Below are 14,981 nucleotides of genomic sequence, written 5' to 3' on the forward strand. Positions count from 1 at the left end.
CCAGTAAGGCCGGGCTTTTTAGGCCAACCGAACTTAAATATTTATTCATGACTTGATCTACTAATTATGCATGGCCAAATTTAAGCTGGGCTAGAATACTAAAATCTATTAACACCCACGATATTGAGTTGGGGTCGGATTTAACAAACCGAATTTATAGTGGGCCTCTACGAAAAGAAATTTAGTTATTTTTTATCTTTAATTAGGCTGTTAAACTTCAGATGGTGGGTATGTCTGCACTAGTGGAAAAGGAACAAAAAGAACCAATTAAAATAGCCGGTGACATTCTACCCACCAACATTAGAAACATAACCCATTAAGATATCAGGGCATATAATGTCACAGATGAGCTACTATCATACAAATAATGAAAGCTAGTTAATATAATAATTTTTTTTCTGAGAAAGAGAAAGAAAGCAACTAGCATATCATTATTGTGTCTACAAATTGAGAAAATTAAGTGTTCATATCTTTTTCCTGCCCCTGTATAGCCGCCATGACTATTCCTTAGTGCATTCTTCATTAATCCATTCTCCAGATACAGTTTGTAAGCTTCATCAGAATCTTTTAAGATCTCGTTTACTTAGAAATAAAATAAATTATAGAATAGTTCTCTCTCATTGAAATCTTTCCAAGTTGGTATTTCTTAATTTCCAAGCTTCTTAATTGGATCATGCAACCCTTGGGAAGTTTCATCCACTCGTATTTAATATAAGAAAAAGAAGTAATACATCATTCAGAGTTAATTTCTCGTGATGGTACGGGAAAAAGTTAAAAAAATTATTGATGTCAGTATCATGTATTACGTTAATATGGATCGTTGAAAACGAAATCTACGTGCTCTTTATATTTGTTTAACAGATAGGCATCTACTAGTGAAGGTGCAAACGGCCCAGAGATACTTATTGTTTAGCTTACTGTTCGTATAATATTAATTAGCTCGTTTGACTAACAACAAGAGCCTATGAACATTGATCTCTGTTACGTAGTGATTCCAAGCTTGTACGCTTTCCTAATCTCACAAATAAATAAGCCAATTAACATGTTATTTTACCATAAATTAATTATAAACCAAATGGAATTTTTCATCACTTGGTTTATTTATTTGTGAGATTGGAAACCAGACAAGCTTAGAACATCCACTTTCCCAAGTTCCAACTTTTCTTAAATATCAATCTAAAAGTTATAAGAACTTGTAATGTAACTATTGAAACTTATAACGCAATAAGTTTATATTAATTTAAACTACACGAATATACAAGTATTAATTCGGATACTACTTTTTAGTCTATATTCTTATCCACATAGACTATCCATCCAAATACATGTACAAATTCAAACATCAAAACAGATTAGAAGTTCTCAATCCATGTCCTACTAAAACTCGGATATAGAATCGAATATACTGAGTGGAATTACACAAATTATCGAGGAAATGTTGAGGATAGCATGGCTTCCTCCTCCAAGCTATATTGCCTGCTCACGTCCGAGCTGCTACTTTCCGTTGGTGGATACGCCGGCAGGCTCTGCATCTCATCATCCAACCTCGGAGTCGGAGCAACCCAAATGTGTGTGCTCTGTTTCCTGAAACCTCGCAGGGCTTCGAGCTTTACCTCTACTTCCTTCATCGCCGGCCTCTCTTCTCCTCTCGACCTCACGCACATCTCCGCAAGCTCAGCTACCGCTCCGACTTCCTCTCTCTTCCCCTCCTCCACAACCTGCGGGTCCAGAAACCTGAAGATGCCATCGTCCTCTCTCAGTAGCTGGCTGAAATGTGCAACGAGACTTCTTTCTTCTTCTCCCCTAGAATACCGTGAAACTGGGCTCTTCCTAGTTAGCAGCTCCACCAGAATGACGCCAAAGCTGTAGACGTCGCTCTTCTCTGTTAGTCTACCCGTGTAGTGGTACTCCGGATCTAGATACCCATACGTTCCATGTATGACTGTGGTTATGCCTGTTTGATCAAACGGAACAGACCTCGAAGCTCCGAAGTCCGATATCTTTGCAGTGAATCTGTCGTCGAGTAGCACGTTGGCGGATTTGACATCTCTGTGGAAGACTGATATGGAAGCAGAGGAGTGCAGATAGGCTAGAGCTCTCGAGGTTTCTACTGCAATCCTGAGCCGATCATCCCAGGACAGTGAGTGGCGGTCTTCGACGTGAAGATGGTCGGAGAGGGTCCCGTTTGAGATGAACTCGTAAACCAATAAGGGAACTTCGGTCTCTAGGCAACATCCGAAGAGTTTCACCACGTTCCTATGGTTGATTTGAGAAAGAATGACAACCTCGTTGATGAACTGATCGATTTCTGCTTGAACTATATGTGTGGACTTCTTGATGGCGACGACGCGTTGGTCTGATAGAATGCCTTTGTACACTGTGCCATGGCCTCCGCGACCGAGTATTCGGGCCCTGTCGAAGTTGTTCGTTGCCTTCTCAAGCTCTTCTGATTTGAAGATCTTCATCCTTTCAGAAATGTTTGTGTTTGAAGAAATCAGCTGTTGTAACAGTAACCCACGGTTCTGCTTAAAGAACTTTTCTTTTATCTTCTTCGCTCTTCTTATCTTGAATTGATGGATGGGCAAAGCAATGCCAATCAGCAGAGATAGAAGACAAACACCGCTGCCAAGCCCTATGAACACAGCTGGATATCGAAACAAAGGTAAACGTTAACGAGGAGAGCTAAGAACAGGCTCAACATTATCGGTGGGTTTCAAATGATTTGGACTCCTAAGTTTGGAGCCGTTAAGTGATCATATTTCGATTGATTTCAGTTTCATATTGGGTTCCATCTTGAATTGGTTCCAAACATTAGCAAACTTAAACGTTGGTTTGTTCTATTTCTGGAAGTGGGATTCGCTAGTTTTATCTGTGGTTGTGTATCGTCGAAGAATTATCTCATGTCTTACCAAGGTTCTGTTATCTTTGATCAGTTTAAGCAGCAAAATGATACAAGTAAAATATGGGTATAAACTTAGGATTGTCTTTTGCAGAAGATTCAATATTACCTGGAAGCACTGGGAAATCTTTGGTGTCCTTGATGCATTCTACTGTGGCATTACCAGTAGTTCCTTCTGGACACTGGCAATTGCATGTCCCTGGCATATTCGTGCATGTTCCACCGCATGGATATCTTTTTGGTTGCTGACACTCATCGATATCTGATCATCCACAGAAACGATGAGTGCAAATAGGCTCACTAATTATAAAGCAATCAAGCAGTTGTGTGGATTTACATACCTTTGCATCCATCGGGCAAATAAGGATTTCCTTCAAAACCACTGGAACAGTTGCATCGATAGCCACCAACTACGTTGACGCACTTGCTGTTCGCACCGAGGCACCCAAAATCCGACCTGCTCTTAGCTTCTTCGCATGATGAATTGCCGATCTTCCAATCTAACACTGCCGGGATCGCCACCGACGTGCCAGAGGTTAAGTTCTTCAGCATGGGAACATTTCTGCTGAACCAGTCCTTCTCCACTACAAAGGCTTTGTTTACAAATTCTTCAGCCCAGTTGGGTGTTTGGTTCAATGGCCTGAACTGGATGTCAAATGAACGAAGGCCTACGGGTATGGACGTCCGACAGCAGCCGACGCCGGAGCACAAGGCGTTTTCAGGCAACAGGAAGCTCACACCGTTTGTTTCTTCTCCGTAGTAGTAGCTCCTCGAGTCCTCACATATTGACCCACAAAAAGTGAGGAGCTTTTGCGAGTGAGGAATCATGAAGCGAGCGAGGATGCCACATCCGATGGCTGTGAACTGATTGTTTGTGTATGAGAGGGCGAAGGGGCCATCGTCAGGTAGGCCCCTCCATGAGCCATTGGAGTCTTGAGATGGGGTGCTCATGATCATGATCTTGCCGTCGATATGTACAGTGCCTTCAGACAATGATATATTGAGGACTTCAATCGTGCCATCGCCTAAGAATAGCTTGGGAGGTTGATGTGTTCGGTTGCAAGTGAGGTTGAAGCCCTCCCGGAAGCAACCCCGGCCGACGCCGAAAGGATAATGGATGCTGATGTCGCCGCAAGTCTCCCGGCAATCTGTAACTGCTGCTGCTGCTACTGCTAAAAGCAATTGGAAGCATAACGCTCTGAGAGTTATCATCATTTGTACTCTGAGAAAGAAGAACGAACGAACGAACGACAAGCTCTCTGCACTTCCAAGGCTTCCAAAGATGGCTTGAGTTTACTTTACGATCACTTGGAGAGAAGTTTCTCTTGAATACTTACCTGCTCTTTCTCTCATTGATCGATTGCCACGTCAAGTCAACGAAGACCATTCAAATGCTTCTAGTACATGTTGAACAATACCGTCTTTATGTGATTTGTTTAGTGGTGAAAAGTTAGTTGTTCAAGGGTCTCCGTGGAAAACTTAGGCCATCTTTGGCAGATGCGACCAAAAGTCTATCCAACAACGCCAAAAGAATTTGTATGAAAATACTCAATGTTACAATCGATGAACCCACATGTATGAAGAAACTTTTAAGAGACAGGAATCTAACGTTTTGGTGCATGGTTGAGAAAGTTTCGTGCCAGAGAATATCGAGACAGTTGTACAGAAAAGGATACCTATTTCCAGAGTTTTATAACACTTAATAGGATATCCACTTGAGCTATGACTTACAGATAGCAAGACCCACTTGACTAGGCATGCTGGGATTTATTTCCCCTTGTCAGGATTCAAAAGAGTTGAATATTTCTGAGAGTTATCCACAAGGGGGCCTTCATCCCAGGATGTAGAGAGGTTGAAACTATTAATACCCTCAATCTTCTTCTACTCTGGAGTCCTGCCAGCTCCAAAAGTGAAGTCACTAGGAAAGTCATTTGGGGAAGCACGTTCAAAGATCGATGCTGTGGCGTGCTGATTAAAAGTCGGAAGTGGAACATTGGAAGGTGGCTTTGGAAAACCAAAACCAAAGGATGGGAATGACTCAGACGTAAATGTTTGAATTGGTGCGGCACGACCCCAACATGTGTTGCTCAAACTCCAGCAACTGCTGCTGAACAGCTGCAATTTGAGATAATCAGTTTTATGAAAAGATGTGTGGAGGAGTTAATATAGCCATCATCACAGAAGATACTTCATCCATAAAAAATAACGGGATCAAAGTACAAACTTATAAATAGACAACTTGTAAAGTCCTGCATTGCAAAACTGGCATGAGGTGACTAGCCGTCAGTAGAACATGCTGAGCTGAAACACATGACTTTATGAATCTTGACTCTAATATGCAACCATTAGTTCCATTTAACTTTTGGAAGAATTCTATGTGTTCTGTTTTGTGTCATAATTCTGTCATTCAACTCAACAATCACATATCTGCTAACATTTTGAAATCTGAACTGTAAAGTAATGTTGTACTATGCATGTTTTGCAAAATTCTCCTTTCTTTGTGTTACATGCAAGACTATTGGACTACGAAGCACATATGTTTCAGGTAATCTAGGAGACTAGTATCCACTGCTTTAAGGGTCTTCATCTATCTATGAAATCATTATCAAATTGATTTTAGTTCCCTCAATAAAATCTTATGAAATGACTGGATCAACAAAGTCCGACAGTTCATTCATCTACTAGAACTACAGATACTCCTTTTCATCAGAATAAAAGAAGATAACTATGCAGAATCTAATTAGTTACTTTATATTCATGTCTTGCTACCCCATAAATAGATAGAGTGAGGAAAATTAAAGAGGTTCTGCCTTTTGTTCAAATCTGCATTTATTCAAAAGGATAGCAACAGCATTGCAGGTAAAATCTTAAAGTCAGGATAAGATAGTAATCTTACTCGCTCGCCTATGGCTTGCTAACTTCCATTTTTATACTTTGCTTCTCAAATTTCAATTTTGAAATCTCCAGAATAAAACAATGTTATCTTAGATATTTGGGGCCTCCACTATTTGGGAGGAACATAGTGAAGAAAAAACAACTTCCATCAGAACCTAAGCATCAATACAGATATGTGATGCATGCAGATTGTTATTTAATCTCTCAATTGCAAAAGCAACCACAAATAACCTCATAAACAAGTTGTTATCTAATTTATAAAAATAAATAATGTTTCTCTGTGAATAGGGCAATCTATTAAGCAGTTGGCATTATTTACCAAATGAATTCATTCATTGAGTTAAAGAGTGATATTTGAGCTTGAGCTGCTTGAGTTTTGAGAAACAGATAAAGGGCTGTGTACAAGTAGATATGAAGGGTAGATATCCTTCATATTTATGCCGTTACATGGTGGGTGTTGTATATGGCACCCCATGCTGACCAGCACAAGCAGCACAATCCATGTACTTGAGAAAATAATAAAAGGAGGTCTAGACGGAGCTATTATCAACTTGAGCAAGCAAATGTCTACAGAAAAAAATGACTAGTGAAGGAAAATTATGACTTATCAGATTACTGACAAAGAGTAAGCTCAATTCTAAAGCTTTGAGGCACATATATCACCTGAAGATAACTCTATTTGTGGTCTATGTTCTTTAACCCATTGGAAACTTTGTGCAAGATGCCATCCTTTAGACTTCATCAAGAAGGCGACTACAATAGCTGCTGACCTGTAGAAAGGGCACCCCACAGATATAGTGCACCATATACAGCTATACATCATTTTGTTTAAAATTCTTTTAGTAAACTTACCTACTTTTCCCTGACATGCAATGGACAAGAACACGTGCTTTATCCTTTTCGCATTGCTCTGCATATTTAACCCAAGATTGATTAAATGAAGAGACTCATCTAAACAGTAACCAGAAACAGATCAAGTTGGGATTTCCAGACCTTCAATCATCATTAAACCAAAATAAAAAAAATATAAAATGATAAAAAGAGTTTGGACTACCAAACTAGTAAGATCATGTTAGGAATCATTAAAAAAGATTCTCACCAAATCGCTAACAAGAATTAAAGAACACACTCAATTGTATCACATACATATGACAATTGATTCAATATCAGACTGTTATTCATGATACATTACAGTTGTGCACAAACTTCAGGTCCCTTGATAATATTGACCGGAAAAGAGATGAATCACCCTTAACAAGCTTTCAATATACTTTTCTACAATTACCATTTCATTCGCTAGAGGACTATAATCCCTTACAAGTATCAACTACTCAATAACAGCCATCGCTGTTAAATGCATGACATGATATCTATTACTTAAAAAGAAGAGAATTATGATTGACTGCATAGAATGACATTCTGCAATTGAGAAACTAATTTAACATGTGAAGAGCATACCTAGAAACTGGATTGCATCATCAAATTGCAAAACTTTGTCATCTTGGAGGCAATGGTAAGTGAATGAATTCTTGTATAGATTTTGGCAAGCAGGTACAGTCTGCATGTAGACAAACAATAATATCAAACATGTGTTTAGAAGCACAAAAGGTAACTATAATAGAACCAAACCCATCCCTATGAAGGCTAGATTTGATAAGGTAATCCTCGTCTTAGAAAAAGGCCCAGCAACTAAATAAGAGATTGAGGAAAAAAACAAGTTACCATGAGTAAATCAATATACATGCAAATATGACAAGCATGATAATAAGTTAATTTATGAACAATTAGAAGCCCATAGTAGAAGACATCCTATCTTACATTATTTTCTCAATAGAGAAAGACTTCATGAGAATAATAATAATAATGAAAATATTATTGTATCCCAAAGTTCTTTATCCTCTCTCTCATAATAAAAAATAAATTGAGTTGAATTCTTTCACAAGTTAACCCCAATGCAACTATTAGCTTATAACGTAGACTTGTGTATGTTAGCTTATTAAAACAATAATTCACTCTTCAAGCATAGTGAAGTCAATAAAAGAAAGACTCCATGCACAAGGCTCCCATCAATACAGGGTACAGGGAGAAAAAGATGCAGTCAGGCAACAGCCCTACCCTATTATTTACATTACTTCAACTATGACCACTTGGCAATAAGAAAGTAGGGAAGCTTTCTTTTATCACACCAAGAGATGCTCCCATGCAAAGTGAGATCAAGAACAGATTTTAAAACAAAGTATTATTATAGCAGACATAGTTGAAGCAATCACACCAGCATTAGCAAGAGACAGATCCTCCAGGGATAAGGACAAAACATGAGAATTTTTGTTTTCCCTTTCTTTCCCTCAGTACACAAGCGTCTGACTGGTTAGAAGTTCGAATGAGGATGGAAAGCAGAAACATCTATAACATAACAAGACAGATGGTAATGGACAAATTAATCAAGGCTAGTAAATTTCATCATATCAATTCCATCTGCTGCATAAAGAATTCCTGCTACCACCTTTATGTCAAAATATTATTTCAAGACATTTCAAGACAACATTTTTTCCAAATAGGTTTTTCTCAATCCATATATTACAGCTGGAGAACAGAAACTAAATAAAAATTGTTGGACTACATGCTTGAATGGAGAAGGTCATGTTTCAGCTCTCTTGCGATGCAGCCAGAGAATGCAACCGATGGCTTACAAAACAGTTATTTACATCCTCTGAAGTAAAGAAGAGACTTCACATACAAGCAGATGTAAATAAGATGTCCAGGCAGTCCACTGTTAGACCAACTCAACATATCATTGCAGCCAAACAGAGCTGCTTGCAAAATTTTCGTGCCAAATATACACACTCTTACATTTTTAATAACCATGATGAATAGGCTTTACTTCTGTGATACTCAATTGGACCAATAAATTAAAAGAATTAGGTTTGCCTTGACCAAATATGAGATAAAGAAGCAAGTTATCTGTGACCTAATTTGGAATATATATATACACACACATAGATATGCATGAGAGTATATAAAATATAAATATATTGCCCCCTAATTTTCACACTTGCTCAACTAATCAACCTCAAACAAGAAACTTCGAATAAGATCTGCATGCCTCTCATATTATCCTCAGCCTACCACTACAAAGAAGCAATCTTTAAATAATTAGCAATGTCTACTTAGAAGAAAGTTGGAAACTTACATTGAGAATATGAGAAATACCCATGGTCTTAAGCAACTCGCTTCGTGAGGCATTGTCGTAGCTGCCCAAGTAGAGAAAATCCTTCAAAATCTCGGAAGGAAACGCGCTTCCTTTCTCTACCGACCTCTCCGAGGACGCCGGCATCCGATGGCCGCAAACCCCACAAACCTCTCCTTCTTCGTACTTGTGGTAGTGGCCACAAATTCCACATGGGTTCTCTCTCTCCCTCTTCCTCATCGTTTAGGGAGGTGTCGTCCAAACTCGATCAAGAACCGGGACAAAAAGTCCTTGGTGATCCAAACAAGAGATACCAAGATGGAAAAGCGAACCGTGAGATCGAGTTGGAAGGGACCCAGATGGAATCGATGCTTCGTCGGTGAGAATTTTGGAGCAGTAGGTGGTGGAGAAGCGTCTTGGAACGGAGGGGAAGGGAAGGAGAGTTCAGGTAGACGGGAAGCGAAAGGAACCTTGGGTTCTAAACAAGTGTATCGATGGTTAAAGAAAGAGGCATAGGATTGTCTACGGAGCCAAACGCAGAAACTTCTTGCATATATATTTATTCTAAAGCCTAATATTAATGTTTCCCTGTTCCTTTTTGCATAATTATCCTTAGACAGCTAGACCCTCCAAGTTAACAAAATATAAGTTAAAGAAAATAACTTACCATGTGAATGAAGCCAAGTGTTCTGAGAATTGAAAGAAAGATACATAGAATTACAAAATTTAGAAGGGTGTAAACATAAATAAGAACTTTTCAGGGGGCATAGAGGAAAACAAATCCTGAAAGAAATTTTCTTTTAAATCTTGAATCAAGAGAACAGCGGATCCAAAAATATTTCGCCCATATTAGTTATTATCCATTACGTTCAGCTTTGGATCCGATAAAATCCTTTCCCTTCTTCTTCCACGCCCGAGGCAAGAGAAGTGCCTTCTTAGTTCTCCCCAATCCTCCTACGACCAATTCGTGGTGAAATATTCACGAATAGCGTTCTTATTCTCCAAAATTATTCGTTGCTTATTCCCCTCACCTTCCTCCGCGCTCGGATTCGCCTTAGCTTTCTCTGTTTTTTGCTCGTGAGTGAAGTCAAATATGGGGAGCGACGCCGAGCCCGCAAAGCTCCTCCTTCCCTATCTCCAGCGAGCCGACGAGCTACAGAAGCATGAGCCCCTGGTCGCATACTACTGTAAGCATCCGAACCCTAACCCTAATTCCCCAATTTCTAACCATTTCCATCGTTATTTGATCTCTGATCAATCCTAGGCCGGTTGTACGCGATGGAGAGAGGACTAAGGATACCGCAGAAGGAGCGGACGAAGACCACAAACGCCCTCCTCGTCTCCCTCATGAAACAGCTTGAGAAGGTTAGCTTGTGATCCGGTGTTCGTATCGGTGTTGTGATGCAAAAGTTATGCCATCTGAAGGCAGAATAATGCGATCTTCGTCGAACTGTTTGTGTTGGATTATTACATGTAGTTTTCGTGTGAACCGATTTGGATGGATCCTTTTCTTGTTCTAAGAATTTCTCATCCTTTTTAGGAGGATCAATTTAGCCGTCTGAATTGGTTGATGATGGAAGGCATTGGTTGACTTTAGGTTCTTAGTGTGTCCATTGATCAGCGGTTTAATTGGGGGTTAGACATTAACATTATCTTTATTGACATAGTTACATGATATTAGGCTAGTAGCCTACCTGGCCAGGTGTCATCTGTCTCTTTAGTATGATATTTACCTTCTATGCTGGTTATCCATCATGAAAGATTAGTAATAATAAACTTTTGATGTGTCCTCGTGGAACATAACTACTTAAGACATTCTGACTCTGTTGCTTTCTTTTGTATTGTGGCATTATATATGCTACTGAATCTATCCAGTTTGATAAAATTGTGCTATACTAATGTCCTTTTATCTAGGACTTCTCCTTCCAAAATTTGATGTATAGTTTCTTGGAAATAAAGGGTAGATACTTGTGTGTTATTTAGCTTTTTCCTTTTTATGGTTTCTTTCTGTGTTAAGATTTCCTAGAAGTATTTCATGATTTTATCAAGTTATTGTTGGACAAGAGAAAATTATAACATTGTCTGGGCACATGCAATTTTGCTTGAACTTTGAGAAAAACTTATTAACCTAGCATTTAAGCCAATATATGTCGTAGAGAGAAGCATATGTCAACCACTAGTTTGTTTCATTCGGTTATGTGAACCATTTGATTCTTCTTTTCTCTCATTGGAGAAAGTAGTTTATATGCTTGAGTATCTTCCACACCTGCATTGACTGACATGGAATAGATCAACCAATTTGCACATATTTGAATATTACATGATTAACTGATACATTTTTTTCCCCTCTTTTTTGGTTATTTATTATAACCAACCGTTTGTCAGGATAAGAAATCGTTGAAGCTGGGACCTGAAGACAGCCTTTATATAGAAGGATTTGCATCAAATGTCTTTGCAAAAGCAGATAAGCAAGATCGTGCCGGAAGAGCTGACCTGTATCGTAATCTTCACTTTTGTTATATTTTTGTTTTATTTCGGATTTTACTCTGTTATTGTTGCTTGCTACTTAGGCCTCTCAAGTGCAGTTGAAAGCTAATAGCACTCCATGTTGCAGAAATACAGCAAAGACCTTCTATGCTGCTAGTATCTTCTTTGAGATTCTGAACCAGTTTGGTGAACTCCAGTCTGATGTAAGTTTAATCATGTAACTGGTTTATTAATCAGTTAAAGTTGCCTACTTCCCTTGTTATTATGTACTTAATCAGTTAAAGTTGCCTACTTCCAAGTTAACTCAGGTTGGTCTTTGATCCTTCTCAGATTGAGCAGAAACAGAAATATGCTGTTTGGAAAGCTGCAGATATAAGAAAAGCTTTAAAGGAAGGGCGGAAACCTGAACCTGGGCCTCCTGGTGGTGATAAAGATGAATTGCCCTCCACAGAAGACACATATGTAAGTTTTTTAACTTGATAGTCCTATAATGTCTTTAAATGGCCAAGAAGATATATTGCTGTACTTCTTTACAGAGTGACCTTCATGTATTCTGGTGCATCATTCTTTCATTCATATGTAATTATAACACCTTTGTCTCTAACTTATTTTACTTTTATTTGCCTATGTGTCTTGGTATTTCTGAAAATTGGCAACATCAAAATACTGGAAATGAATTTAAGCTAGTAAAGAATTAAAGATAGCTCATCAAATAGTTGTCAATCCGGGGAGATTGTGATAGAACAATTTGCTAGCCTGATATAGTTCCCATTAATAGGAGTAGGTGGCAAATTAATGCGATGAAGGGTGACAAGGATGACGTTATACAAAATATGGAGTAGTTATTCTCATAAGTGTAGATAGTAATTTGGCTCAGGGGAGAAAAGAAGCAGTTAAGGATAGGGTGGAATAGAAGGATCAAACCCGTCCTGGATTTTGGAGGGAGGAAATGGATACTCTAGTACATTCATTTGAATCTTTCCTAACATGAAATGAAAGAAACATAATCATAATTATAGAGGTCTGGTTTAGGAATTCATACATATTTGTACATAAGATCAATATAGAAAGTCTGATTTAGAGCTTGATACATCCTGTTTTGTATAGATAGTTTGTTTGCCATGCAATGGAGAATTCCCTCTGATCCTACTAGTAGGCTACAGTCCAAAAGTATGCATAAATTTGATAAAATATTGGTAGTTGATATGTATGGGATAATACAGCAGACCAGGAGGTGACAATTCAAGTTTGATGTTGTAATGCTATTAAAACTCAATTGAAACCCAAGTAGACTTTAAACTAGGTTACATTTCATCCTTCTTTTTGTAGTCTATTGGCTGATTTAGATAATGCCTTCTAATTATTTATTTCCATTTTTTTCAGGTTTTTATTTGCTTTTAGTGTTTTAGTTTATCAATAAGAGATGCATTAGAATTAGAGTTCATTTATATGGTGTAATAAGGGCCTCATACTGAGTACTTTAGAACAACACATCACATATAAAGTTATATGCCAAACTTATGTGAAAATCTTCCAATGAATAGCCTTTGGCATCATCCGTCTGCTCCAACTATGATTATGAAAAACTTCTGAATGTATGAGATATTTACTGCGTCAATTGAAGCAGGACTGGCGTCTAAACTGTTATCAAGCAGCCATGGAGATATCATGACTATTTAGGGATTTTCTCATGTTCTTCTCTTTGATTTAGGATCTAGGACCAAGTCAGAGTCTCTCTACTAGGCAGCAAGGTGGTGACACATCATTCCAGCAGCCAGATAAGGTCAGTATTCAACTCTTTCTTTCAGCAGTGTTATTGATCTGAGACAAGGCCAGAGCTTTACGATTTCTCTCATCTTTTTCTTCTGTCTGTTAGAATCTGGGATCAGGTCAGAGCTTTTCTACCAGTCAGCAAAGTGACGATACATCATTCCAGCATTTAGACAAGGTCAGTACACAGTATGCGACTTCTTTTTTAATATACTCAATGATCTAGCTATAGACTAGCATATTTGTTAGCAAGATTTTTGGCCTTCTGTTTACACCTCCTCTTCCCAGGATCTGAGTAGGAGCGTAAGCTTGTCGGCTAGCTATCCAGGGGATCACTCATCACCGCAGCAGGCTGATAGAGTTAATACACATAATCCAGCGCACTTTCCTTTTTCACCTTCATCTTATGATTATCCTTCTAATGACAATCACCAGCTCCCACCAAGCAACACGCCTGAAGTTTCTGCTTATCAGCAACCATATCATCATCAACCTAACATTAGCGAGCAGCAACACATGCCACAAAGTTACTCCCCTCCAGAAATTCCAGGACCTTCCTACTCATATCCTAATTTTCAGTCTTATCCAAGCTTTCACGACAGCACTTTCCCTGCAGCCCCAACTCATCAGCCTTCTTATTACCATGGTCCTGATGTTTCTTATTCTACTCAACCCGCTCCTGTCTCAAACTATCCACCAGCTGTGCCATACCATTCTGGTAATGATGCTGGGAATCAAGTGGCATCTTCAACCCCACCTTCTGACCTCTACAAGTATGACAGCAATTATCAGCCATCTGTGGAGAAGATTGCTGAAGCTCATAAGGCTGCGAGGTTTGCAGTTGGTGCTCTTGCATTCGATGATGTTGCTGTTGCAGTAGATTTTCTTCGGCGTTCTCTTGAACTTCTGACCAATCCTTCTGCTGAACCTCATTAGGTGTGGGTTGTATAATATGGATTTGAGATGAAGTATTTTTGTATGTATTTGTTCACCATATGCTTGTCCCTGCACGGTGATTTTATAAGTGATTTACCTCAAAATTTAGGGGACTCTTTCAGTCGTCTTGGCTATTTGTTCCCATTTTCTTGAGGTAATGATGCTTAGTAATGTTTGAAACATGACCTGATCTTGTTTTTCTCTCCTCCTTTTACCGTTTGCTTATTTCTAAGCCCGTTTCATGCATATTCACTCGCCTAATCTTTGCTAGATCTTTCTTTCCGTGTTACTTTATTTTTGGTGCTCTTAGGTATATCGGATGTCTTTATTTTTGCTTTCATGCTAAACCATGGTAGATTGGTAGGAACTATAAAAGTGTCCACTCCTGTGCGAATTGTCTTAGAAACTAATATCGAACTGAATTCTTTTCCAGAGGGTAATGTAGTTTCTTTGTCTAATGCAAGTAAAGAAATTTTAAGCTGAATGCTTTGAGATTTTGCTGTGCAAGTTTACAAAGCTGAGAGTACGTGACAATATGGTACTGAGAAAATATATAGGGTGTGATCTTTCCTGTTCACTAAAGCGTATATATAGTCTGGCAGTGTATTCGCCCTTGTAAACTCGATCAATTTGCTTCTACCTTCAGAGCTTCATGCATACTCGTCTTGTTTAATGGACGATATGTTTGCTAATTTAGCATATTCTTATTATCACGTCACACATATATAGTCATGCATGATTTTTTACTTTTATTTTATTTTTATCTCATGAAGCAAACAAAGAACAAAGCAATTGGAGTCCACCAAG

At 38.6% G+C, this 14,981-nt stretch overlaps 3 protein-coding genes across 3 annotated transcripts; 1 reads left to right on the top strand and 2 right to left on the bottom strand.

Moving 5' to 3' along the window:
- Window positions 1–1,214: 1,214 nt before the first annotated feature.
- On the bottom strand, window positions 1,215–4,224 carry LOC140783644 (wall-associated receptor kinase 5-like). The gene is made up of 3 exons (XM_073130590.1): window positions 3,241–4,224; window positions 3,009–3,161; window positions 1,215–2,644 (listed from the first exon to the last, which is right to left on the bottom strand). Exons 1-3 carry the CDS (start codon window positions 4,112–4,114, stop codon window positions 1,425–1,427), a joined length of 2,247 nt encoding a protein of 748 aa, XP_072986691.1. The 5' UTR covers window positions 4,115–4,224; the 3' UTR covers window positions 1,215–1,424.
- A 253-nt stretch (window positions 4,225–4,477) lies between these two features.
- On the bottom strand, window positions 4,478–9,507 carry LOC140783650 (protein-tyrosine-phosphatase IBR5). The gene is given in 6 exon segments (XM_073130602.1): window positions 4,478–4,967; window positions 4,969–5,014; window positions 6,458–6,564; window positions 6,647–6,704; window positions 7,253–7,352; window positions 8,985–9,507. Coding segments are annotated over 6 exon segments (735 nt in total). The 5' UTR covers window positions 9,222–9,507; the 3' UTR covers window positions 4,478–4,780.
- A 351-nt stretch (window positions 9,508–9,858) lies between these two features.
- LOC140797323 (protein HOMOLOG OF MAMMALIAN LYST-INTERACTING PROTEIN 5) lies at window positions 9,859–14,375 on the top strand. Its single transcript, XM_073150681.1, has 8 exons — window positions 9,859–10,168; window positions 10,246–10,346; window positions 11,367–11,476; window positions 11,596–11,671; window positions 11,799–11,930; window positions 13,180–13,251; window positions 13,345–13,416; window positions 13,527–14,375. The coding sequence occupies exons 1-8, from the start codon at window positions 10,075–10,077 to the stop codon at window positions 14,172–14,174; spliced, it is 1,305 nt and encodes a 434-aa protein (XP_073006782.1). The 5' UTR covers window positions 9,859–10,074; the 3' UTR covers window positions 14,175–14,375.
- Window positions 14,376–14,981: the final 606 nt, after the last annotated feature.

This window comes from Typha latifolia, chromosome 1 (genome assembly GCF_019914945.1).
Source record: "Typha latifolia isolate L0001 chromosome 1, TyphaL0001v2, whole genome shotgun sequence".
Taxonomy (NCBI): Eukaryota; Viridiplantae; Streptophyta; class Magnoliopsida; order Poales; family Typhaceae; genus Typha; species Typha latifolia.

What these genes read in the sequence shown, in the direction of transcription:
- LOC140783644 (XM_073130590.1), bottom strand. Translation starts at nt 4,114, where the DNA reads ATGATGATAACTCTCAGAGCGTTATGCTTCCAATTGCTTTTAGCAGTA. An exon ending in TTTGCCCGATGGATGCAAAG is followed by an intron (nt 3,162 to 3,240) that starts GTATGTAAATCC and finishes GTGGATGATCAG; the next exon opens with ATATCGATGAGTGTCAGCAA. An exon ending in AGATTTCCCAGTGCTTCCAG is followed by an intron (nt 2,645 to 3,008) that starts GTAATATTGAAT and finishes TTCGATATCCAG; the next exon opens with CTGTGTTCATAGGGCTTGGC.
- LOC140797323 (XM_073150681.1), top strand. Translation starts at nt 10,075, where the DNA reads ATGGGGAGCGACGCCGAGCCCGCAAAGCTCCTCCTTCCCTATCTCCAG. An exon ending in TCATGAAACAGCTTGAGAAG is followed by an intron (nt 10,347 to 11,366) that starts GTTAGCTTGTGA and finishes ACCGTTTGTCAG; the next exon opens with GATAAGAAATCGTTGAAGCT. An exon ending in CGTGCCGGAAGAGCTGACCT is followed by an intron (nt 11,477 to 11,595) that starts GTATCGTAATCT and finishes TCCATGTTGCAG; the next exon opens with AAATACAGCAAAGACCTTCT.